This window comes from Salmo salar, chromosome 01, assembly GCF_965601325.2.
Source record: "Salmo salar chromosome 01, fSalSal1, whole genome shotgun sequence".
In the NCBI taxonomy this organism is placed as follows: domain Eukaryota; kingdom Metazoa; phylum Chordata; class Actinopteri; order Salmoniformes; family Salmonidae; genus Salmo; species Salmo salar.
Genome location: NC_138291.1, coordinates 73390695 through 73415263, shown reverse-complemented (window position 1 = coordinate 73415263; position 24569 = coordinate 73390695). Strand labels below are relative to the sequence as shown.

The window sequence follows — 24569 nt, the reverse complement described above, 5'->3', positions numbered from 1 at the left end:
CTGTTTTTTTATGTTTGTGGAAACTATAGAGTCCATGAGCAATATCTACAGCTATTTAACTATTGACTATGTAATGGTGTTGATAACAAGTGGGTTGGGCCAGGTGGTAAAACACTGACAGACCAGTTAGGCAGCTTGTTGAGATATACACTGAGTATACAAAACATTCAGATGAGGTCCATAGTGCAGTGGCATATACTTAAAAGGGCTTCAGTTTGTGCTTAACAATCCAATCTACTGTTATGTTTTGTATATCCCCACGGTATATAATACGGTTTACAGAGAAAGTACACAAACACCAAAAAAGTATACTGTTTTTGTTTTAAGTAAGGTGATCTCCTTCTCATGTCATACCACAGTGTAATTACTTAACACTAACTTTCCTTGTTGTCTTATCAAATAGCATAGTAGCATCTGAACCTTTGTTGAAGTGTTTTTCATTTACTGCCCATGTGGATATGCCTTGTTTGACACTGTTTCCGCATATGAATGAGGGAGTTCGACTAAGCTGAACCGGTGTGCACCGGGCTATGGCTCATGACATGAATGGGCGATTTGTTGTGGCCTGTTCCACCTGTGCCCAACGCAAGTCCTCACGACAGCAATTGGCTGGGTTGCTCCAACCTCTGCCCATCCCCAGCCGGCCCTGGTCCCACCTGTCCGTAGACTTTATCACAGGATTACTTCCATTCCAAGGGCTTACTACTATCCTGGTGGCCGTTGATCAGTTCTCCAAGGCAGCCCATTTCATTGCCTTACCCAAGTTGCCCTCAGCGAAGGAGACTGCTGATCTCATGATTACCCATGTCTTTCGACTATACAGACTTCCCCACGACATCGTCTCGGATCGTGGGCCCCAGTTCATCGCACGGTATTGGAAAGCCTTCTGCTCCCTGTTGGGGGCGTTAATGAGTCTCTCCTCGGGATTCCACCCACCCGCCAAACGGAGCGGGCCAACAAGGAGGTTCTGGTTTGCGGGCCGGGAGTCCGTACCTTTGGGGGGGGGGTACTGTCACGCCCTGACCTGAGAGAGACGGTTTATTTCTCTATTTTGTTAGGTAAGGGTGTGGGGTGGGCATTCTATGGTTTATATTTCTATGTTTTGGCCAGGTATGGTTTCCAATCAGAGGCAGCTGCCTATCGTTGTCTCTGATTGGGAACCATACTTAGGCAGCCCTTTTTCCCTCCTTGAGTTGTGGGATCTTATTTTTGTACTGCTTTGTAAAGCCTGCAAGACGTGATGGTCGTTTTCCATTGTTTATTATTTTGTTTAAGTGTTCAGAGTTAAAATAAATATCAAGATGAACACATACCACGCTGCACCTTGGTCTACTCCTTTGGACAACCGTTACATAACCACTGATTCCTCGTCTGGTCTCTTCTCTGCACCTGGGTCCAACCTTACCACGTCACACTTTCCTGATGCCTATTAATCATTTTATAAAAATGTTTATTTTCCATCATTCACACTATGAAAATAGATACTTGATACAAATAGGCTATCCAATATCATAGCTTAGGCTACATGCTATTGCATAAACACACAGACAATAGGTCATACATTGGTTACTGACATGATAGAAAAGTCCCTAGTGGGCTAAGCCGATATGACGTCTTGGTAGACAAAGGAAAGAGGGTGGGGACAGCTCAAGAGCGGGAAACTCAGAGAGTATTCACTGTAATACAGTTGATAAGTACACTCCTGAAATGCTAATATTTTTAACATGAACAGCCTCTCATTCGAAAATAAATAGCAATTTACATATCTACGAGTGTATGCCTTTGTTGTCCCTCTCTGTGATCACTGGTCCGTCTGCTGGATAGTCAGTCGACAGAAAGCCTCTGAAAAGCGCTCCTCTCTGTTCTCATGGGGAAGTTCAGAACTAGATTTGTTTTCTGCTTTGGTGGCCTCGTACAGTGTTGCACATAGTCATGACCCCCCCCGCCCCCCCCCCGCCCCCCCCCCCCCCCCCCCCGCCACAATGAGGCTCACCATGGGTCTGGGCTAGTATTCCCCCCTTTTGTGTCTCGTGACCCCCCCCCCCCCACCAGCGGTTGGTGTTGGAATCCAAGGCACAAAGGAAAAGGTCGGACCCTATGTACGAGTTGTCAGCGGCCGCGTTGTTATGAGAATGGCTGTAACCTTTCAACCAAATCTCCTGGTGTTTGTGCTTCAAAACGCTCAGTGGCTGTCGAGGCTTGTCATCACAGCGTCTGCGTGTGACAACCTCTTCAGTACCTGCGAACTGAGACGAGGATATCTGTCTGTGATATCGCAAAGTGTTTCACCAGTGGGAGTCATCGGGTCAGTTGCTGGACTGATGCCATTAGTATCATTGTAAGGGCTGACAGTCCCCCACAAAGTGGAAGATGTATCATCGGAAGCAGAGTACACTCTGCACGTCGATGATTTACTTGCTGAGACGGCCGCACTGCTTGCGGAAGTGTCTGAAGGGCAAGAGAAGTTCATCTCAACTTCAGTATTGCATGACTTCAAGGAGGAGGGAAGTTGCTCAATCACAGAGATTGCTGGCTCTAAAGCATGAAAATAATGGACAATCAGGTTTGCTGATTGAATGTGTCAAGATATCTTAATATCTCCTTGGATCGGATTCTGCACCAAGAGGTTTTGAAACGTCTTTTTCCCAAGGGGTGCTTTCGACAGATACCCCTTGTGGATGACTGCGTTGCATTTAGCATTGGGGGAAGACAGTGTGGTTAGTGAGGAAGGCACTGTGACCTGTGAACATACATGGTTGGTTTTCCAATCCATCAGTGGGAGTAACCGATCCATCAAGTCTGCACCGAGCAGCAGGATTTCAGATTTGAGACTGATTCGAGTCTATAGACAAAGCTTGTGGGCTTGTTCCTTGATCGAGCAGGCCCTGGATAGGGTGTTAATTCCTGCAGACCTGGTGTCTGGCAATTCCCTGTCTGGTCCTTGTGACTTATCTTTTACCCTTTTCTCAAATTTTTCTCGCTTTAGTTCTTCACGTAGTGGAACTTCTAAAGAACATTGGTCTACCTTTTGATCATCCTTTAACCCTTTGTTACCCTTGCGCTCTAACACTTGGTGTGTGTTGGGTGCAGGAACATAGCGAACATGTCCATTGTAGCGGAAGTTTTTTCGATGGAAACGTACTTTACAGTTATTTCGACCGCGGTGGTTATTGGAGTCACGGTTTTGCGGTAGAAAACGTTGTTGTGCGTCATCTCTCAATGCTGCAATACCTGATAATGCACCCTCTAACCGGAGTAAGTGCTCCTGGTCAAACTTCAAAACCGAGTTGTCAGGGCTTAGCGTGGCGAGCTTTTGATGCCTCAAAAGCTGTGCTTGCAAGCTCTCTGAGTTGTAAGATAGGCAAGCCAACATGGGCTGTAGGGCCCAAGTAGTCAATGAAGGTGGGATACATGTTTGGCAGAAACATTTGTTTGAATTGTAACAGCTCTTCCATTCCTGTTTTAGTGAGTAGGCCAAAGTAAGCTGAACGAAGCCTATGATTGTAAGCTTGTGGGTGTTCATTCCGAACTTGTTTGGCCATGTTGGCCAGTGAGCTATTGTGTTTTTGAGTCGCAGAACCACTGAATTCTAATTTCAAAGCTGTGGCAAGTTTAGCATAGTCGTTTAGCATGTGTTGCTGTTGTAGATGAATGAACCTCGTCACGTGTCTATTCGACGTTCACTTCAACAGGTAAACCAACGTCAGAACTCGTAGTGTTCGGGTAGCTATGCAATGCATCCTCTATGTCAGTTAGGAATGTCTCAGTATCGTTTGGCTGACCTGGAACGGGGTCAAAGGTGGGGAAATTTTGGCGAGTTTGTCAAGACATTTCGCGCCAAGCGGGTGGAGAGGGTTGGCTTCATCCTGTGGGGAAATCGGGGCCGAAAGGCCAAGAGGAGAAGCCAAGCTTTGTCTTTGTTGGCGAAGAGGCGCCATATTACTCAGTGCCGAATGGCCAAGAGGAGAAGACTGAGGGACACATGAGGGAGGCAAAGTCTGAAACCTTTTATCGTCTTCACTCATTTGAGCACCGGGCTCCGGTTGCTTGGTTGGGTTGTCACGCTGTAGCGTGTGACCGTTCTGGAATTCCACCAGATTGTACCTAAGGGTGGTATTCTGCTGCATTGCAGAGTCTACTTGAGTCCTGATATTGGACACGTGAGTGTCGCACTTGCCCCTTTCGGTCTCCTACTCATATGTCATGGTTTGCAGATAGAGGTCTTGAGTATGGAGCGAGAGATTCAGTGATGATATTTCCTCCGCTTGGTTAGAAATCAATATTTCCATCTTTATCACCTGAGTTCTCTCATCATTCATTTGGTCAGCGACTTCAATGAGTTCTGCTGATCTGTCATCCAACTTAGTCATTGTGTTCATTAACTGATCGGCTTTGGTCTGCAGCATTTGCAGTAGAACATTGTTACTTTGAGTAACGTTCAACAAAACTGCATGCATGTTATCAAGTTGCACGGTTCTGTTTGTAGATAACTCATCAGATTTATCTAGTTTGGCCTGGACATCGTCCTATTTAGTTTTGGCTAAATCGAGTTCTTCCTGTAGAATATGATTTTGTTCCAGTAGAAGACAATTTGGTTGAAGAGTTTGCGCTTGTTCGTCATCATAAGCTTTTGCAATTACATTTAATTGTTCAGTTTTCTTTGCTAAGTTACCGGAACTCGTGGTAATTTTAGACAACAGATACGCCTATGGCCTAGCCACGCTGTCTAAGCGTGGTAGACGGAGATGATTATCGCTGGGTCAGCTAATATCTCCTCAAATTTCAATCGGCTGGCCCTATGTCCTTGCTTGAGAAATGAATAATGACCGAGTCTACCCGCTTCTGAAACACGAGAAACAGAAATAGCACGTTTGGCCCAACGCATCTATTTGTCAAATTTCTATAATTAGCTGGATCGTGTCCTAGCACTAGAAATGTAATGTAACCCTACACTGACTATGTCAGAGAAACAACACGGAGGCAACCTCCTAGTATTGTTCAAATGTCAACACACGCAACCAAAAATTCCTGTCTACAACTCCGATGTTGTATAACATAATCTGGGTGCATAATGCAATCTGCTTTCCAATTTTATATAGACTGAATCAAAATAAATGCCTCATTCTATCTTAGATTCCTCGCACGATTCCAGCGCGCCATCCGCAGTCAGAAGGAGCAGGCGGATTGCCAGTGAAGAGACGACGCCAGGATGCTGGCCTTCTAGGCAGAGTTCCTCTGTCCAGTGTCTGTGTTCTTTTTGTTCTTTTGCCTATCTCAATCTTTTCTTTTTTATTGGTCAGTCTGAGATATGGCTTTTTCTTTGCAATTCTGCCTAGAAGGCCAGCATCCCGGAGTCGCCTCTTCACTGTTGACGTTGAGACTGGTGTTTTGCGGGTACTATTTAATGAAGCTGCCAGTTGAGGACTTGTGAGGCATCTGTTTCTCAAACTAGACACTCTAATGTACATGTCCTCTTGCTCAGTTGTGCACCGGGGCCTTCCACTCCTCTTTCTATTCTGGCTAGAGACAGTTTGCGCTGTTCTGTGAAGGGAGTAGTACACCGCGTTGTACGAGATCTTCAGTTTCTTGGCAATTTCTTGCATGGAATAGCCATCATTTCTCAGAACAAGAACAGTTTGTGGGCACTGCTTGTCACTGTTATAGTGCAATTAATGTATTGTTTAGTGTTGTTTAGTGTCTTTGCTGGCATGCATCTAAAAAAAATGTTTGGAAGTTTGCCCCACCAAGATTTACATGTTAAAAACGCCACTGGGTATATGGCCAATATACCATGGCTAAGGGCTGTTGTTAGGCAGACGCAACACCCAGAGGTGCCTTTTTGCTATTATAAACTGGTTACCAACATAATTATAGCAGTGAAAATAAATGTTTTGTCATACCTGTGGGATAGGTCTGATATACATCGCCTGCCAGCCAAAGACCAATTTTTTAATACTGTTTACATGTGAACGCAAGTACGTTGAAATTATGTTTTCAAATCGTTGAAATGACCTGAAACGTCTTTTCAACGAAAACCGAACGTAGACGGACATCTTTGTAGTCGTCTTTTAAATGACATAAAATATACTGTCTTTTCAACTTTCAACCAAAACCGACTGTAGATTGGACTTCGGGCATAGTCTTTTCAAGGACATTTTGCTAGGTAATTGTATGTGTCGTGTACAGTTCATGGATCATAAAAAGCCCTAACAATTTTCAAATGTCAACTTTAATCACGATTTTCTCAACAAAAAAAGACAGACTTGGTCAAAAAATATATAATTGCTACATTTCCAACATTGATCGCAACTATGTTGGAAATGTGTATGTCAATTTTTCTTATCAACCACCAACATAACTACAATTTTCTTTCTAACAGAAAGTGGGCTTTCAATTTATCATTCAGAGATCTGTGATTTAATTAAATTAGCGTTTTTGTTTGCCACAAACTGTATTTTCTCGACTTCCGTTGTATTACGCGCTGAAATCACTGACTTCTAAGCGTTGTAAACAATCTTCTTTTGGCATAGCCAAGAGCTAACGTTACATCACGATTATATTATTTACAGATCTGTGCATTTGCGCAGGCTTTCGACAGTTCAATCGATTCATTTTGTGGCTGAAGAGAAAAAAAATGGCGATGGACGGTGGCATGTCCACGTCTCCATCAGGACTATCGTATCACAATGTTGGGGACTTTTACCCCAGGAAATTCGGTTCCAAGCCGGACGTGGTGCCATCCGGGGTGACCGAGAGGAAAGTTGGTCCCCTTGATAAACCTGACATGGTGGCGGTGGACGTTGTCAACATCAACGACTCAGGTAGCTGCTAAAGTTACCGGTAGCTAGCTAGCTAGTTATGTTATGCTAGCTAGCCAGTGCAATGCAATTTAGTTGGGGTAACTAGCTAGCTGCCTAGGCACGTTTAGCTAGCCCCATATACAGCTGTGAAGCCTCTTTCCACAACTGTGTGTCGCTACTAGAGAACTAGCTAAATCTTCACTTTAGCTAGTGTATTGTTATTCATTGCCAAGACAATACTTGCTCTAGAGTTTACCTGAAGTCCGGGGCAAGGCTAACTAACGTTAACGTATCTAGCTAACGTTAGCAATGTTCTATCATCTAACGAATGCTATGTAACATTGTCCTTTGTATATTTTTTATATATACTTGTGTACTTTTTGTATTGATTTGTTGATAATAATAAAAAGTACAATAAGACAAATAGATATATATATAGATAGATATATCTCAAATTTTAAAAGTTTAGCTAGGCCAGGAAACCAAAGCAAAGATGGTGGATAAATTAAGATGTCCCACTCAGGCCGTTTACCATAGGAAAAAAAGGGTAAGTTCTGGTCTGGTTAATAACCTGTTTGCTCTCACATAGGCACAATTCCATTAGAATCTGCGTCTGGTCAGAGAGGGTCCACTCCTGTCAAAATCTACTCACGTAGGAATACGGCGATTCTGCTTATTCCCGCAGTTGGGACAACAACTCCCATTGTTAGGGTGGCGAGAAGACCATCTCGTCATTATATACACTATCTTTGGTCTGCTTAGTTCATTGACTGTATGTGAACCAGAAAAAATGAGGGAGTGGGATGTCTCGCTTCCTCTTTCGTCTCTGACCGAAGCAGATATACAGTTGAAGTCGGAAGTTACATACGCTTACATACGAGTCATTAAAACTAGTTTTTCAACCACTCCACACAGTTCTTGTTAACAAACTATAGCTTTGGCAAGTCGGTTAGGACATCTACTTTGTGCATGACACAAGTAATTTTTCCCAAAATTGTTTGCAGACAGATTATTTCACTATATCACAATTTCAGTGGGTCAGAAGTTAACATACACTAAGTTGACTGTGCCTTTAAACAGCTTGGAAAATTCCAGAAAACGATGTCATGGCGTTAGAAGATTCTTATAGGCTAATTGACATAATTTGAGTCAATTGGAGGTGTACCTGTGGATGTATTTCAAGGCATACCTTCAAACTCAGTGTCTCTTTGCGTGACATCATGGGAAAATCAAAAGAAATCAGCAAAGACCTCAGAAAGAAAATTGTAGACCTCCACAAGTCTGGTTCATCCTTGGGAGCAATTTCCAAACGCCTGAAGGTACCACGTTCATCTGTACAAACAATAGTATGCAAGTATAAACACCATGGGACCGTGCAGCCGTCATACCGCTCAGGAAGGAGACGCGTTCTGTCTCCTAGAGAAGAACACCGTCCCAACCATGAAGCACAAAATGGCAGCATCATGTTGTGGGGGTGCTTTGCTACAGGAGGGACTGGTGCACTTCACAAAATAGATGGCTCCATGAGGAAGGAAAATTATGTGGATATATTGAAGCAACATCTCAATACATCAGTCAGGAAGTTAAATCTTGGTCGCAAATGGGTCTTTCAAATGGACAATGACCCCAAGCGTACTTCCAATGTTGTGGCAAAATGGCTTAAGGACAACAAAGGCTAGGTACTGGAGTGGCCATCAAAAAGCCCTGACCTCAATCCCATGGAACATTTCTGGGCAGAACTGTAAAAGCGTGTGCGAGCAAGGAGGCCTACAAAACTGACTCAGTTACACCAGCTCTGTCAGGAGGAATGGGCTAAAATTCACCCAACTTATCGTGAGAAGCTTGTGGAAGGCTACCTGAAACGTTTGACCCAAGTTAAACAATTTAAAGGCAATGCTACCAAATACTAATTGAGTGTATGTAAACTTCTGACCCACTGGGAATGTGATGATAGAAATAAAAGCTGAAATAAATCATTCTCTCTACTATTATTCTGATATTTCACATTCTTAAAATAAAGTGGTGATCATAACTGACCTAAGACAGGGAATGTTTACTAGGATTACATTTCAGGTATTGTGAAAAATTGAGTTTAAATGTATTTGGCCAAGGTGTATGTAAACTTCAGACTTCAACTGTAGCTAGCTAGGTGCCTTCAGTTTTTAAACCTTTTCCATCTGCATCCATTTTGCACGTTAATGTTACGACACGAAGGAGAGAATTCCCTTACAGTCGTAACGTTATGGCTAAAGCTAGGCATGCATTAGACACACAAATCTTTACATCGGGGGGCACTTATGCAAATTGTCTTCATAATCTTTTCATCCTGACGTCTATGACTGGTGTGCTCACATTACACAAGTTTTCTCACATTGTGACCTGTCAATCAAAATGATATAATAACACAAGGAATAAATACACAATGAGTAACGATAACTTGGCTATATAGGCCTACACTGGGTACTAGTAACCGAGTCTGTGTGCAGGTGCAAGGGGTAATTGAGATTAGATATGTAACTGTAGGTAGGGATAAAGTGACTAGGCAACAGGATGGATAAAAAAAAAACAGTAGCTGCAGCATATGTGATGAGACAAGAGTTAGTGAAAAAGGGTCAATGCAAATATTACTGGTAGCTATTTGGTTAACTATTTAAGTAACTATTTAGAAGTTTTATGGCTTGGTGGTAGAAGTTGTTCAGGATCCTGTTGGTTCCAGACTTGGTGCATCTGTACCATTTTCCATGCGATTGCACAGAGAACAGTCTATGACTTGGGTGGTTAGAGTCTTTGACAATTTTTTGGGCCTTCCTCTGACACTGCCTGGTATAGTTCATTGATGGCAGGGAGCTTGTCCCCAGTGATGTACTGGGCCATATGCACTACCCTCTGTTAAAGGTCGACCGATTTTATGATTTTTCAACGCCGATGCCGATTATTGGAGGACCAAAAAAAGCTGATTTTTATTTATTTCTTTGTAATAATGACAATTACAACAGTACTGAATGAACACTTATTTTAACTTAATATAATACATCAATAAAATCAATTTAGCCTCAAGTAAATAATGAAACATGTTCAATTTGGTTTAAATAATGCAAAAACAAAGTAGTGGAGAAGAAAGTAAAAGTGCAATATGTGCCATGTAAAAAAGCTAACATTTAAGTTCCTTGCTCAGAACATGAGAACATATGAAAGCTGGTGGTTCCTTTGAACATGAGTCTTCAATTTTCCCAGGTAAGAAGTTTTAGGTTGTAGTTATTATAGGACTATTTCTCTCAATACCATTTGTATTTCATATACCTTTGACTATTGGATGTTCTTATAGGCACTTTAATATTGCCAGTGTAACAGTATAGCTTCCGTCCCTCTCCTCGCTCCTACCTGGGCTTGAACCAGGAACACATCGACAACAGCCACCCTCGAAGCAGCGTTACCCATGTAGAGCAAGGGGAACAACCACTCCCAAGTCTCAGAGCGAGTGACGTTTGAAACCCTATTAGCGCGCACCTGCTAACTAGCTAGCCATTTCACATGGGTTACACCAGCCTAATCTCGGGGGTTGATAGGCTTGAAGTCATAAACAGCGCAATGCTTGAAGAATTGCGAAGAGCTGCTGGCAAAGCGCACAAAGGTGCTGTTTGAATGAATGCTTACGAGCCTGCCTGCTGCCTACCATCGCTCAGTCAGACTGCTCTATCAAATATCAAATCATAGACTTAATTATAATATAATAACACACAGAAATACGAGCCTTTGGTCATTAATATGGTCGAATCCGGAAACTATCATTTCGAAAACGAAAAGTTTATTTCAGTGATATACGGAACTGTTCCGTATTTTATCTAACGGGTGGCATCCCTAAGTCTAAATATTCCTGTTACATTGCACAACCTTCAATGTTATGTCATAATTATGTACAATTCTGGCAAATTTAATTACGGCCTTTGTTAGGAATAAATGGTCTTCACACAGTTCGCAATGAGCCAGGCGGCCCAAACTGCTGTATATACCTTGAATGTTAGCAGGCAATATTAACTAAATATGCAGGTTTAAAAATATATAGTTGTGTATTGATTTTAAAGAAAGGCATTGATGTTTATGGTTAGGTACATTGGTGCAACGACAGTGCTTTTTTCGCAAATGCTCTTGTTAAATCATCACCCGTTTGTCGAAGTAGGCTGTGATTCGATGAGAAATTAACAGGCACCGCATCGATTATATGCAACGCAGGACACGTTAGATAACTACACATGGTTGATGATATTACTAGTTTAACTAGTGATTATGTTAAGATAGTTTTTTATAAGATAAGTTTAATGCTAGCTAGCAACTTACCTTGGCTTCTTGCTCCCCTCGCGTAACAGGTAGTCAGCCTGCCATGCTGGCTCCTCGTGGAGTGCAATGTAAGGCGTTGGAGCGTTGGACTAGTAACCGGAAGGTTGCAAAAACGAATCCCCGACTCCCCCCCTGAACAAAGCAGTTAACCCCCGTTCCTAGGCCGTCATTGAAAATAAGCATGTGTTCTTAATCTGACTTGCCTAGTTAAATAAAGCTGTAAAAAAAAAAATTGGGGGGGGGGGGGGCAAATCGGTGGCCAAAAATACCGATTACCGATTGTTATGAAAACTTGAAATCGGCCCTAATTAATCGGACATTCCGATTAATCGGTCGACCTCTACCCTCTGTAGCACCTTGTGGTCGGATGCCTAGCAGTTGCCATATAGTCAGCGGTGATGCAGCCAGTCAAGATACTCTCAATGGTGCAGCTGTATAACTTTTTGAGGATCTAAGGGCCCATGCCACATTTTTTTCAGCATCTTGAGTGGGGAAAGGCGTTTTCATGCCTTCTTCACGACTGTGTTGGTGTGTGTGGATCATTATAATTCCTTAGTGATGTGAACACAGAGGAACTTGAAGCTCTCGACGCGCTCCACTACTGCCCTGTGGTTGGGGGCGTGCTTGGCCCATCGTTTCCTGTAGTCCACGATCATCAGTTCCTTTGTTTTGCTGATGTTGAGGGAGAGGTTGTTGTCCTGGTTTGTGGTGGTAAATCGACAGTTACAAAAAATATAGATGATGAACTCGCTCGGTAAATAGTATTGTCTGCAGCTTATTATGAGGGATTCTAACTCAGGCGAGCAAAACCCCAAGACTTCCTTAAATTTACAGATCACGCCCCAGCAGACACACACCTCCCCCTTAACTTTACCCGTTGCTGCCGTTCGGTCTAGACGATGTATAGAAAAACCATCTAGATGTGTATTATCCATGTTCTTGTTCAACCATGACTCCGAGAAACATAGGATATTACAAGTCTTCAGGTCCCGTTGATAGGATAATCTCCAACGGAACTCGTCCAGTTCTCTAGTGATTGTACGTTCGCCAATAGAAAGGAAGGTAGAAGCGGTTTATTTAGTTGCTGATGTAGTCTCGTCAGACAGCCCGCTCGTTTGCCTCTCTTGTGCTATGTCTTCCTCTTTCAAGTGCAGGGGATTAGGCCCTAGTCCAGAAGGAGCACGTCCAGAGATGCTGACTCATTGAAGTAGAAATATTCATCCAAATTGAGGTTAGTGATCGCTGTTGTGATGTCCAGAAGCTAGTCATATGAAATTATGGCGGAAATATGATGTAAAAATGACAATCAGCTTAAAAAAACATTCAAAATGGAAGAATTGGTCAGGAGCCCGTAATACTGCAGCTATCTACTGCAGCTTCATCTTCCATTGTCGCATCGTAGCACCCCCTCGCTGCACAAGATACGACCGGAAATTTCTGGCATGCCAGAGAAATAATCGGGACTTAAGATACGGATCGGCAGAGCGCGAGTCCCATAATTGCACGTCTTTCACTTGCTCACATTATGCGACCTACGACATCTTGGTTGTAGCCTACGACGTTAGGATGTACCTGCAGTCCCCGGAATTTGTTGTGGATCCCAAACTGGCTCCTCAGTCGCGACATCCCGCTAGCTGTCTAGAGGATATTGGACTGTTAGCTTATTCTGCCAATTGACCTGGACCCCTTTTACCATACGAAGCCCTGCTGATCCACGATGACTGGTCTGCAGACGTAACAGCACGAGGGGGCTACAACAGACTTTCTACCATCGCAACGTCCCTCTAAGGCCCTTCTGTTAGCTTGCTATCCCCGGCCCGCTAGCTGCCTGAATCACCGTGTCTCCGGCCCGAGCCACTCACTGGACTCCTGTGGTTCCTCGGCTACGCATGCCTCTCCCTAATGTCAATATGCCTTGTCCATTGCTGTTTTGGTTAGTGATTATTGCCTTATTTCACTGTAGAGCCTCTAGCCTTGCTCAATACACCTTAGTTAACCCTTTAATTCCAACTCCCACACATGCGGTGACCTCGCCTGGTTTAAATTATGTTTAGAGAGACAATATCTCTCTCATCGTCACTCAGTGCATAGGTTTACCTCCACTGTATTCACATCCTACCATACCTTTGTCTGTACATTATGCCTTGAATCTATTATATCGCGCCCAGAAACCTGCTCCTTTTACTCTCTGTTCCGAAAATACTAGACGACCAGTTCTTATAGCCTTTAGCCGTACCCTTATCCTACTCCCCCTCTGCTCCTCTGGTGATGTAGAGGTTAATCCAGGCCCTGCAGTGCCTAGCTCCACTCCCATTCCCCAGGTGCTCTCATTTATTGACTTCTGTAACCGTAAAAGCCTTGGTTTCATGCATGTTAACATTAGAAGCCTCCTCCCTAAGTTTGTTTTATTCACTGCTTTAGCACACTCTGCCAACCCGGATGGCCTAGCTGTGTCTGAATCCTGGCTTAGGAAGACCACCAAAAACCCTGACATTTCCATCCATAACTATAACATTTTCCGACAAGATAGAACTGCCAAAGGGGGCGGAGTTAGCCTGCAGAGTTCTCCTACTATCCAGGTCTGTGCCCAAACAATTTGAGCGCCTACTTTTAAAAATCCACCTTTCCAGAAACAAGTCTCTCACTTTTGCCGCTTGCTATAGACCCCCTTCTGCCCCCTGCTGTGCCCTGGACACCATATGTGAATTGATTGCCCCCCCATCTTTCTTCAGAGCTCGTGCTGTTAGGTGACCTAAACTGGGACATGCTTAACACCCCGGCCATCCTACAATCTAAGCTTGATGCTCTCAATCTCACACAAACTATCAATGAACCTCCCAGGTACAACCCCAAATCCGTAAACACGGGCACCCTCATAGATATCATCTTAACCAACCTGCCCTCCAAATACACCTCTGCTGTCTTCAACCAGGATCTCAGCGATCACTGCCTGTGTCCGTAACGGGTCTGCGGTCAAACGACCACCCCTCATCACTGTCAAACGCTCCCTAAAACACTTCAGCGAGCAGGCCTTTCTAATCGACCTGGCCCGGGTATCCTGGAAGGACATTGACCTCATTCCGTCAGTAGAGGATGCCTGGTTATTCTTTAAAAGTGCTTTCCTCACCATCTTAAATAAGCATGCCCCATTAAAAAAATGTAGAACCACGAACAGATATAGCCCCTGGTTCACTCCAGAGCTGACTGCCCTTGACCAGCACAAAAACATCCTGTGGCGTACTGCATTAGCATCGAATAGCCCCCACGATATGCAACTTTTCAGGGAAGTTAGGAACCAATATACACAGTCAGTTAGGAAAGCAAAGGCTAGCTTTTTCAGACAGAAATTTGCATCCTGTAGCACAAACTCCAAAAAGTTCTGGGACACTGTAAAGTCCATGGAGAATAAGAGCACCTCCTCCCAGCTGCCCACTGCACTGAGGCTAGGAAACACTGTCACCACCGATTTTAAATCCGCGATAATTGAGAATTATAATAAGCATTTTTCTACGGCTGGCCACGCTTTCCACCTGGCTACCCCTACCCCAGTCAACAGCCCTGCACCCCCCACAGCAACTTGCCCAAGCCTCCCCATTTCCCCTTCACCCAAATTCAGATAGCTGATGTTCTGAAAGAGCTGCAAAATTTGGACCCCTTACAAATCAGCCGGGCTAGACAATCTGGACACTCTCTTTCTAAAATTATCAGCCAAAATTGTTGCAACCCCTATTACTAGCCTGTTCAACCTTTCTTTCGTAATGTCTGAGATCCCCAAAGATTGGAAAGCTGCCGCGGTCATCCCCCTCTTCAAAGAGGGAGACACTCTAGATCCAAACTGCTACACACCTATATCTATCCTACCCTGCCTTTCTAAGGTCTTCGAAAGCCAAGTTATCAAACAGATCACCGACCATTTCAAATCCCACCGTACCTTCTCCGCTATGCAATCTGGTTTATGAGCTGGTCATGGGTGCACCTCAGCCACGCTCAAGGTCCTAAACGATATCATAACCGCCATCGATAAGAGACATTACTGTGCAGCTGTATTCATCGACCTGGCCAAGGCTTTCGACTCTGTCAATCACCACATTCTTATCGGCAGACTCAACAGCCTTGGTTTCTCAAATGATTGCCTCGCCTGGTTTACCAACTACTTCTCAGGCAGAGTTCAGTGTGTCAAATCGGAGGGCCTGTTGTCCGGACCTCTGGCAGTCTCTATGGGGTGTGCCACATGGTTCAATCCTCGGGCCGACTCTTTTCTCTGTATACATCAATGATGTCGCTCTTGCTGCTGGTGACACTCTGATCCACCTCTATGCAGACGACACCATTCTGTATACTTCTGGCCCTTCTTTGGACACTGTGTTAACTAACCTCCAGACGAGCTTCAATGCCATACAACACTCCTTCCGTGGCCTCCAACTGCTCTTAAATGCAAGTAAAACTAAATGCATGCTCTTCAACCGATCGCTGCCCACACCTGCCCGCCCAGCATCACTACTTTGGACGGTTCTGACTTAGAATATATGGACAATTACAAATACCTTGGTGTCTGGTTAGACTAACCTTTCCTTCCAGACTCACATTAAGCATCTCCAATCCAAAATTAAATCTAGAATCAGCTTCCTATTTCATAACAAAGCATCCTTCACTCATGCTGCCAAACATACCCTCGTAAAACTGACTATCCTATCGATTCTTGACTTCGGCGATGTCATTTACAAAATAGCCTCCAACACTCTACTCAGCATATTGGATGCAGTCTATCACAGTGCCATCCGTTTTGTCACCAATGCCCCATATACTACCCACCATTGCGACCTGTATGCTCTCGTTGGCTGGCCCTTGCTTCATATTCGTCGCCAAACCCACTGGCTCCAGGTCATCTATAAGTCTTTGCTAGGTAAAGCCCAGCCTTGTCACCACAGCAACACCCACCCGTAGCACACGCTCCAGCAGGTATATTTCACTGGTCACCCCCAAAGCCTATTTCTCCTTTGGCCGCCTTTCTTTCCAGTTCTCTGCTGCCAATGACTGGAACAAACTGCAAAAATCACTGAAGCTGGAGACTCATATCTCCCTCACTAACTTTAAGCACCAGCTGTCAGAGCAGCTCATAGATCACTGCACCTGTACATAGCCCATCTGTAATTAGCCTATCCAACTACCTCATCCCCATACTGTTATCTATTTTGTTTATTTTGCTCCTTTGCACCAGTATCTCTACTTGTACACTCATCTTCTGCACATCTATCACTCCAGTGTTTAATTGCTATATTGTAATTATTTCACCACTTTGGCCTATGTATTGCCATACCTCTGTTATCCTACCTCATTTGCACACACTTTATACAGACTTTTTTTTCTATTGTATTTTTGACTGCATGTTTGTTTATTCCATGTGTAACTCTGTGTTGTTGTTTGTGTTGCACTGCTTTGCTTTATCTTGGCCAGGTCGCAGTTGTAAATGAGAACTTGTTCTCAACTTACCTACCTGGTTAAATAAATAAAAATCATGGCAAAATCGCAGTTAAACTGTCTAATGTATGGCCAGTTTAAACTAGACTAACCAGATTATTGGTGACATTTTGAAACCCATGCATAATCAGACATGCGTCGTCCTGGTATCTTGAAAATAAAGTTAGATTAAACTTCACTTTATATACAGTCCATATCAGTCATCTGTTGTTTTTCATAACCACATACTTTCTTTGCAGATATCCCAATCCACAGAAAAAAGCAAGAAACTGACACGTATTTGCTGGTAAGTTTTCCTTTTTCAAGACACCAGTTGGTAGGGTCTAAAGCAGGGATGTCGAACTCGTTTTGCCACATTTGGTCTTTAACGGGGTCCGGAGGGCCTTACTGAAAAAATGTGAGAAAAAAATGTCCTCCATCCATTATTTTTGGCATTTCTGATGCTCCCTGACTTTATAGCTTTCATTTAGGTGATTTATTAGCGAGCTGTACACGGTCAAGAACATTTCCACACAACTCAGTTTTGATTTGGTTTCAGTCGTAAAGTATATTGAGTATGTCTCCCCCCCCCCCAAAAAAAATGGCATATGTTTGACACCCCTGGTCTAAAGCAGAATTTTGTTTTACAGGCAGCCTACTGTAGCTAAATACGAAGGATACACACTAGATGGTGGTGCTTCTCTCTGAGTCCTTAATCTCACATCCTTCCATTTGACTGTGTGTTTGTGTGGTACCCACAGGGCACTATACACCCATTCCGGAAGTCGCACAGATCCTTCTTTGGGAAACTCTCTCAAGAATTCCGCTTGGTGACTTCAGACAGACGGGTAAGGAATTAGTAAGGGGTGTGTGCATGCGTGTACATTAACATGCCACAGAGACAACTGTCCCACAGTGCTCTTTGTTTTGGAATTCCCCATCCCTGTAAAATGACCCTTACTTTATTATTGCATTATTCTGGTAAGCTGTTTACAGTGGTGGAAAAAAGTATTTGATCCCCTGCTGATTTTGTGCGTTTGCCCACTTACAAAGAAATGATCAGTCTATAATTTTAATGGTAGGTTTATTTGAACAGTGAGAGACAGAATAACAACAAAAAAATCCAGAAAAACGCATATCATAAATGTTATAAAATGATTTGCATTTTAATGAGGGAAATAAGTATTTGACCCCTCTGCAAAACATGACTTAGTACTTGGTGGCAAAACCCTTGTTGGCAATTACAGAGGTCAGACGTTTCTTGTAGTTGGCCACCAGGTTTGCACACATCTCAGGAGGGATTTTGTCCCACTCCTTTTGCAGATCTTCTTCAAGTCATTAAGGTTTCGAGGCTGACGTTTGGCAACTCGAACCTTCAGCTCCCTCCACAGATTTTCTATGGGATTAAAGTCTGGAGACTGGCTAGGCCACTCCAGGACCTTAATGTGCTTCTTCTTGAGCCACTCCTTTGTTGCCTTGGCCGTGTGTTTTGGGTCATTGTCATGCTGGAATACCCATCCACGACCCATTTTCAATACCCTGGCTGAGGGACGGAGGTTCTCACCCAAGATTTGACGGTACATGGCCCCGTCAAATGATGCGGTGAAGTTGTCCTGTCCCCTTAGCAGAAAAACACCCCCAAAGCATAATGTTTCCACCTCCATGTTTGACGGTGTTCTTGGGGTCATAGATGGTGTTCTTGGGGTCATAGGCAGCATTCCTCCTCCAAGCACGGCGAGTTGAGTTGAAGCCAAAGAGCTCCATTTTGGTCTCATCTGACCACAACACTTTCACCAGTTGTCCTCTGAATCATTCAGATGTTCATTGGCAAACTTCAGACGGGCATGTATATGTATTCTTGAGCAGGGGGACCTTGCAGGCGCTGCAGGATTTCAGTCCTTCACGGCGTAGTGAAGGTGACTATGGTCCCAGCTGCCTTGAGATCATTGACAGATCCTCCCGTGTCGTTCTGGGCTGATTCCTCACCGTTCTCATGATCATTGCAAGTCCATGAGGTGAGATCTTGCATGGAGCCCCAGGCCGAGGGAGATTGACTGTTCTTTTGTGTTTCTTCCATTTGCGAATAATCGCACCATCTGTTGTCACCTTCTCACCAAGCTGCTTGGCGATGTTCTTGTAGCCCATTTCAGCTTTGTGTAGGTCTACAATCTTGTCCCTGACATCCTTGGAGAGTTTGGAATCTGATTGATTGATTGCTTCTGTGGACAGGTGTCTTTTTTATACAGGTAACAAGCTGCGGTTAGGAGCACTCCCTTTAAGAGTGTGCTCCTAATCTCAGCTCGTTACCTGTATAAAAGACACCTGGAAGCTAGAAATCTTTCTGATTGAGAGGGGGTCAAATACTTATTTCCCTCATTAAAATGCTAATCAATTTATAAAATTTTTGACATGCGTTTTTCTGGATTTTTTGTTGTTGTTGTTCTGTCTCTCACTGTTCAAATAAACCTACCATTAAAATGATAGACTGATCATTTCTTTGTCAGTGGGCAAACATACAAAATCAGCAGGGGATCAAATACTTTTTTCCCTCACTGTATGCATAGTCACTTTACCTCTACCTACATATACATATTACCTCGACTAACCTGTGGTTCTGCACATTGACTCTGTTCCGGTACCCCCCCCCCCCGTATATAGCCTCGTTATTGTTATTTTATTATTGCTCTTTAATTATTTGTTATTTTTCTATTTTCTTAAATTATTTTATTTTTATTAATTCATTTGTTTACTTCAGTTTATTTAGTTAATACTTTCATAACACCTATTTTCTTTCTTGAAACTGCATTGTTGGTTAAGGGCTTGTAAGCACTGTAAGGTTTATCTACACCTGTTGTATTCGGCGTATGTGACAAACAAAACTTGATTTGATTTGTGGAGACTGCTCTCCCTAGAAGCTGTATGGAAGAGACTGGGTTAGATTCTATAGGACCAGAGAGACTGATCGAGGTAGAGCCAACGGAGTTCACTTCACATGCATGGAGAGGAGACTAAGTTTTCCGAAAAGAAAGTTCCTTTGGCAGAGAAAGTGGAGAGTGGTGTCTTTCTTCATAAGAGTGTGATGATGTGTGATTATTTATGTTAGGCTCACTGTGGCTTGATGCTGGGTGTCTGCTCCATCCATGCACTAGGCAGTGGGAGTCTTCCAGACTGATGCTGCTGTTGACCTGGCAGTAAAACTCTTCTCTCCTTCTGTGCTGCTGAGTAGCCCTCTATACGTCTGGATTAAAGCTGATGAAGTACTTGACGTAGGCATATTATCTACAGATGATATTTCAGCGACAGTATTCTGTGACTCAGGGAGGCTGATGTTCCTGAAGGTGTTTGCGAGTGTCACTCCAATGTAAGATTTAACCTAGATATGTGATTTCTAAAGAACAACCCTCAGGAAAAAGATGTGCAGACATGTTTACTTGCAATACTTCCTTCACCCAGAGGGTGGCAGTGACATTTCATGGTTCCCTGCTTTCCCAGAAAGCGTGTGTGTGTGGGGGGGGGTGGATGTGTTGGGCAGCATGCTGTTGCTCTGTTTGCACACAGACACAGGCACAGCAATCTACAGGGCCCTGAAGCTGCAACAGGCCCACACACACACACACACACACACACACACACACACACTTCAGCTCCCATCTCTATCCCTGGCTCTGGCTGTCACAAGACGCCCTAGCCCTGTCATAACACGGTGCACTGCAGTAATTGTAGATTTCACAGCACTCCAAGGACAGCCACTGACTCCAACACGAAGTGACAGACAAAGACGTGGTGGATAGCCTTGAGTTTGTACCGTCCTCACATTTTTGCTTTCCGTCTTGTACGTGGTTTGTCTGCAACAAAGCCTTCCCTAAATTGGCAAATTAACAATACAATATTATTACATTAGCCCAACTGACAGTTAGGTTAGGCAATGCCATAACATAACCTAACATCCACCTGCATTAGCTATTAATACACCACTCCAAGCAATCCTATAGATCTAAATGAATTCATTGGTTTAGAAAGCTCTGGTTAATGTTCTGTTTGTGTTTTAGTCATGGAGAATCCTGGTGTTCGGGATGCTGAATGTTCTTTGTACTGGCTGCCTGCTGATGTGGTGCAGCTCCACCAACAGTATGGGTGAGTACTCATCTACATGACACAGTGTTCCACACAGCCAGCCAGGCAGAGTTAGCCTAGAGGTTAGAGGGCCCACTGAGTAAACAAGGACATCTATGGACTACAGCTTTGGATACTACGTAGTAGAGTACATCAGTGAGAACACTATGTACTGACATTGTTCTGATACTGTGCTCAGACATAATTCTGTTCTCCCTTAAGTTCTTCACCTAGGGCCCTTGCAGTTCCCACCATTATAGTGATTATTCTCCAGCTTCCTAGATCCACTCATGATGTCACGTATCCAGAGCGAGAGAGATCCCATATTACAGAGTCCTGCTGACCCATAGGAATAGTAATTAATCTACTATGTTCTGACCTCCCACCCCCACGCAGATTAGATCTCTGCAGGTGTCGCAGTGTTATTGTGATAGTGTGTTCAGGGCTCTAAAGTGCGACCATTTTGGTCACATATGCTCCTAAATATTTTGCTATGCGGCTTGGAATTTTAATTTGGGAGGACCAGTGTGCCTAAAAAGAAAATCATCTAGATGTAATGATGCAGAAAACAGGATCTGTCAGAGTCTAGGTGATGTGGGTAAGGCAGAGTCGCAGGACACAGAGATGAGTAATAATAGTAACTTTACTCAAAAATAATCCTGCAACAAGGAGAAAGAAAATCCAGAATCACATAAATGAGACAACTGACAACAATAAACACTCACAAAACCATGATGGCTCCAGAGGGTTAAATAGGGAAATAATTAAAACGAAATGGGAGCCGCTACCTGACCAAAGCCCCGGAAAAACCTCTGGTAGTAGTTGGCAAACCCTAAAAACCGCTGCACCTCCTTTACTGTGGTTGGATTCGGCCAATTACGCACGGCTGAAATGCGGTCCTTCTCCATCTCCACCCCTGTCGCGGACAGGCGGTACCCTAGGAAGGAGACGGACTGTTGGAAGAACAGACATTTCTCAACCTTGACGTACAGGTCATGCTTCAACAGTCGACCAAGCACCCTGTGCACCAGGGACACATGCTTGGCGCGTGTAGCGGAGTATATTAGAATGTCATCTATATACACCACTACAGGTCCCTGAAAATCTCGTCTACAAAGGATTGAAAGACTGAAGGAGCATTCATCAACCCGCACGGCATGACAAGGTACTCATAGTGCCCAGAGGTGGTACTAAATGCCGTCTTCCACTCATCCCCCTCCCGGATACCCACCAGGTTGTCAGCGCTCCTGAGATCCAATTTTGTGAAGAAGCGCGCCCCGTGCAATGACTCTGTCACACTGGCTATGAGAGGCAGCGGGTAACTGTACTTCACTGTGATCTGATTTATACCCCGATAGTCAATACACAGGCGTAAACCTCCATCCTTCTTCTTCACAAAAAAGAAACTCGAGGAGGCAGGTGAAGTGGAAGGCCGACTGTATCCCTGTCCCAGAGATTCGGCGACATGTGTTTCCATAGCCGCCGTCTCCTCCTGTGACAAAGGATACACGTGACTCCTGGGAAGTGCTGCGTCTACCATGAGATTTATCGCACAATCCCCCCCGTCGATGGGGTGGTAATTGAGTCACCTTCTTTTTACAGAAGGCGAGAGCCAAATCGGCATATTCAGGGGGGATGTGTATGGTGGAGACCTGGTTTGGACTCTCCACCGTAGTTGCACCTATGGAAACACCTACACGCCTCCCCGAGCACTGACGTGACCATCCCTTGAGAGCCCCCTGTTTCCACGAAATAGTGGGGTCATGATTGGCCAACCAGGGATGCCCTAACACCACAGGAAACGCAGGTGAATCGATCAGAAAGAGACTAATTCTCTCCTTATGATCCCCCTGCGTTATCATACATAGTGCAGCTGTGACCTCCCTGATCAGCCCTGACCCTAAAGGACGACTATCTAAGGCATGTACAGGGAAGGGCAGATCAGCAGGAACAATGGGGATCCCTAATCTAATTGCAAATGAACGATCAATAAAATTCCCAGCGGCACCTGAATCTACTAGCGCCTTATGCTGGGAATGCGAAACAGGAAGCTCTGGGTGAGTAGGGTGCCCTCTGCAGCCGGGAATGCCCCCCCCGGTCCCCCTCATAGCAGCACCTCCTAGCTCCATCGGCGTCGGATCTGAGGTGCTGGAAGATGGAACTGATGAACCCCGATCCAGACGTCCGCGGGAGGCCAACAGGTTATCCAGTCTGATGGATAGGTCTACCAGCTGGTCAAAGGTAAGGGTGGTGTCCCTACAGGCTAGCTCCCTACGAACGTCCTCGCGTAGACCACACCTGTAGTGGTTGATCAGGGCCCGCTCATTTCATCCTGCCCCAGTGGCCAGATTTCGAAAGTCCAGAGCGACGTCTTGTGCGCTCCTCATCCTCTGTCTGAGATGATACAAGCGTTCCCCCGCCGCTCTCCCTTCAGGTGGATGATCGAAAAAAGCCCGAAAGTGGCGGGTAAAATCCTCCTAATTGTCCAACGTCGGTCCTTCCCTTCCCCAGACTGCGTTGGCCCATTCGTGTGCTCTACCAGTCAGACAGGAGATGAGGGCGTTTACACTCTCGCGTCCCAAAGGAGCTGGGTGAACTGTTGCCAGGTAGAGCCCAAGCTGGAGTAGGAACCCCTGGCACCCAGCAGCCGTTCCATCGTATACCCTCGGGAGCGCGAGCCGAATCCCACTGGATCCAGATGGAGGGATGGACAGCGGTGTGGGTTGTTGTGGGAGCTGGGGTGATGATGATGGGGTTGCTGGAAAAACCCCTCTCTCCCAACGCTCCATGGTTTGCAGCACGCGATCCATGGCTGTGACGAGACTTTGCAACATAGTCGCGTGCTGCTGGACGTGCTCCTCCATAGGTAGAGGAGGGCTGTGTGCACCTGCTGACTCCATTGAAGGTGCGTGTTTCTGTCAGAGTCTAGGTGATGTGGGTAAGGTGGAGTCAGGCGCAGGACACATGAGTAATAATAGTAACTTTACTCAAAAATAATCCTCCAACAAGGAGAAAGAAAATCCAGAATCACATAAACGAAACTGACAACAACAAACATGCACAAAACCATGATGGCTCCAGAGGGTTAAATAGGGAAATAATTCAAACGAAATGGGAACCAGGTGTGTACAATACAGACAAAACAAATGGAAAAAGAAATGTAGATCGGTGGATGCTAGAAAGCCGGTGACGTCGACCGCCGAACGCCGCCCGAACAAGGAGAGGCACCAACTTCGGTGGAAGTCGTGACAGGATCCCTCATTCAAATCAAATGTTATTTGTCACATACGCCGAATACAACAGGTATTTACCTTTACGTGAAATGATTACTTACAAACCCTTAACCAACAATGCAGTTTTAAGAAAAATAAGTGTTAAGTAAAAAATAACATAGTTAAAGAGCAGCAATGAAATAAGACTAGCGAGGCTATATACAGGGGGTACCAGTACAATGTGCGGGGGCACAGGTTCGGAATCTTATGGCTAGGGGGTAGCAGTTGTTAAAAAGCCTTTTGGACCTAGACATGGTGCTCCGGTACACTTGCCGTGCGGTAGCAGAGAGAACAGTCTATGACTAGGGTGGCTGAAGTCTGACAATTGTTAGGGCCTTCCTCTGACATTGCCTGGTATAGAGGTCCTGGATGGCAGGAAGCTTGGCCCCAGTGATGTACTGGGCTGTACGCACTACCCTCTGTAGTGCCTTGCGGTCGGAGGCTGTTGCCATACCAGGCAGTGATGCAACCAGTCAGGATCCTCTAGATGGTGCAGCTGTATAACTTTTTGAGGATCTGAGGACCCATGCCAAATCTTTTCAGTCTCCTGAGAGAGAATAGGCTTTGTCGTACCCTCTTCGTGACTGTCTTG

At 44.6% G+C, this 24569-nt stretch overlaps 1 protein-coding gene across 1 annotated transcript in view; it reads left to right on the top strand.

Moving 5' to 3' along the window:
- The first annotated feature begins 6641 nt into the window (after window positions 1-6641).
- Window positions 6642-24569, top strand: part of znt6 (Zinc transporter 6) — a 77432-nt gene continuing 59504 nt past the window's right edge. Inside the window, 4 exon segments of the mRNA NM_001139824.1 lie at window positions 6642-6821; window positions 16853-16899; window positions 17354-17440; window positions 20642-20726. Coding sequence (NP_001133296.1) covers window positions 6653-6821; window positions 16853-16899; window positions 17354-17440; window positions 20642-20726 — 388 coding nt within the window. The 5' untranslated portion in view covers window positions 6642-6652.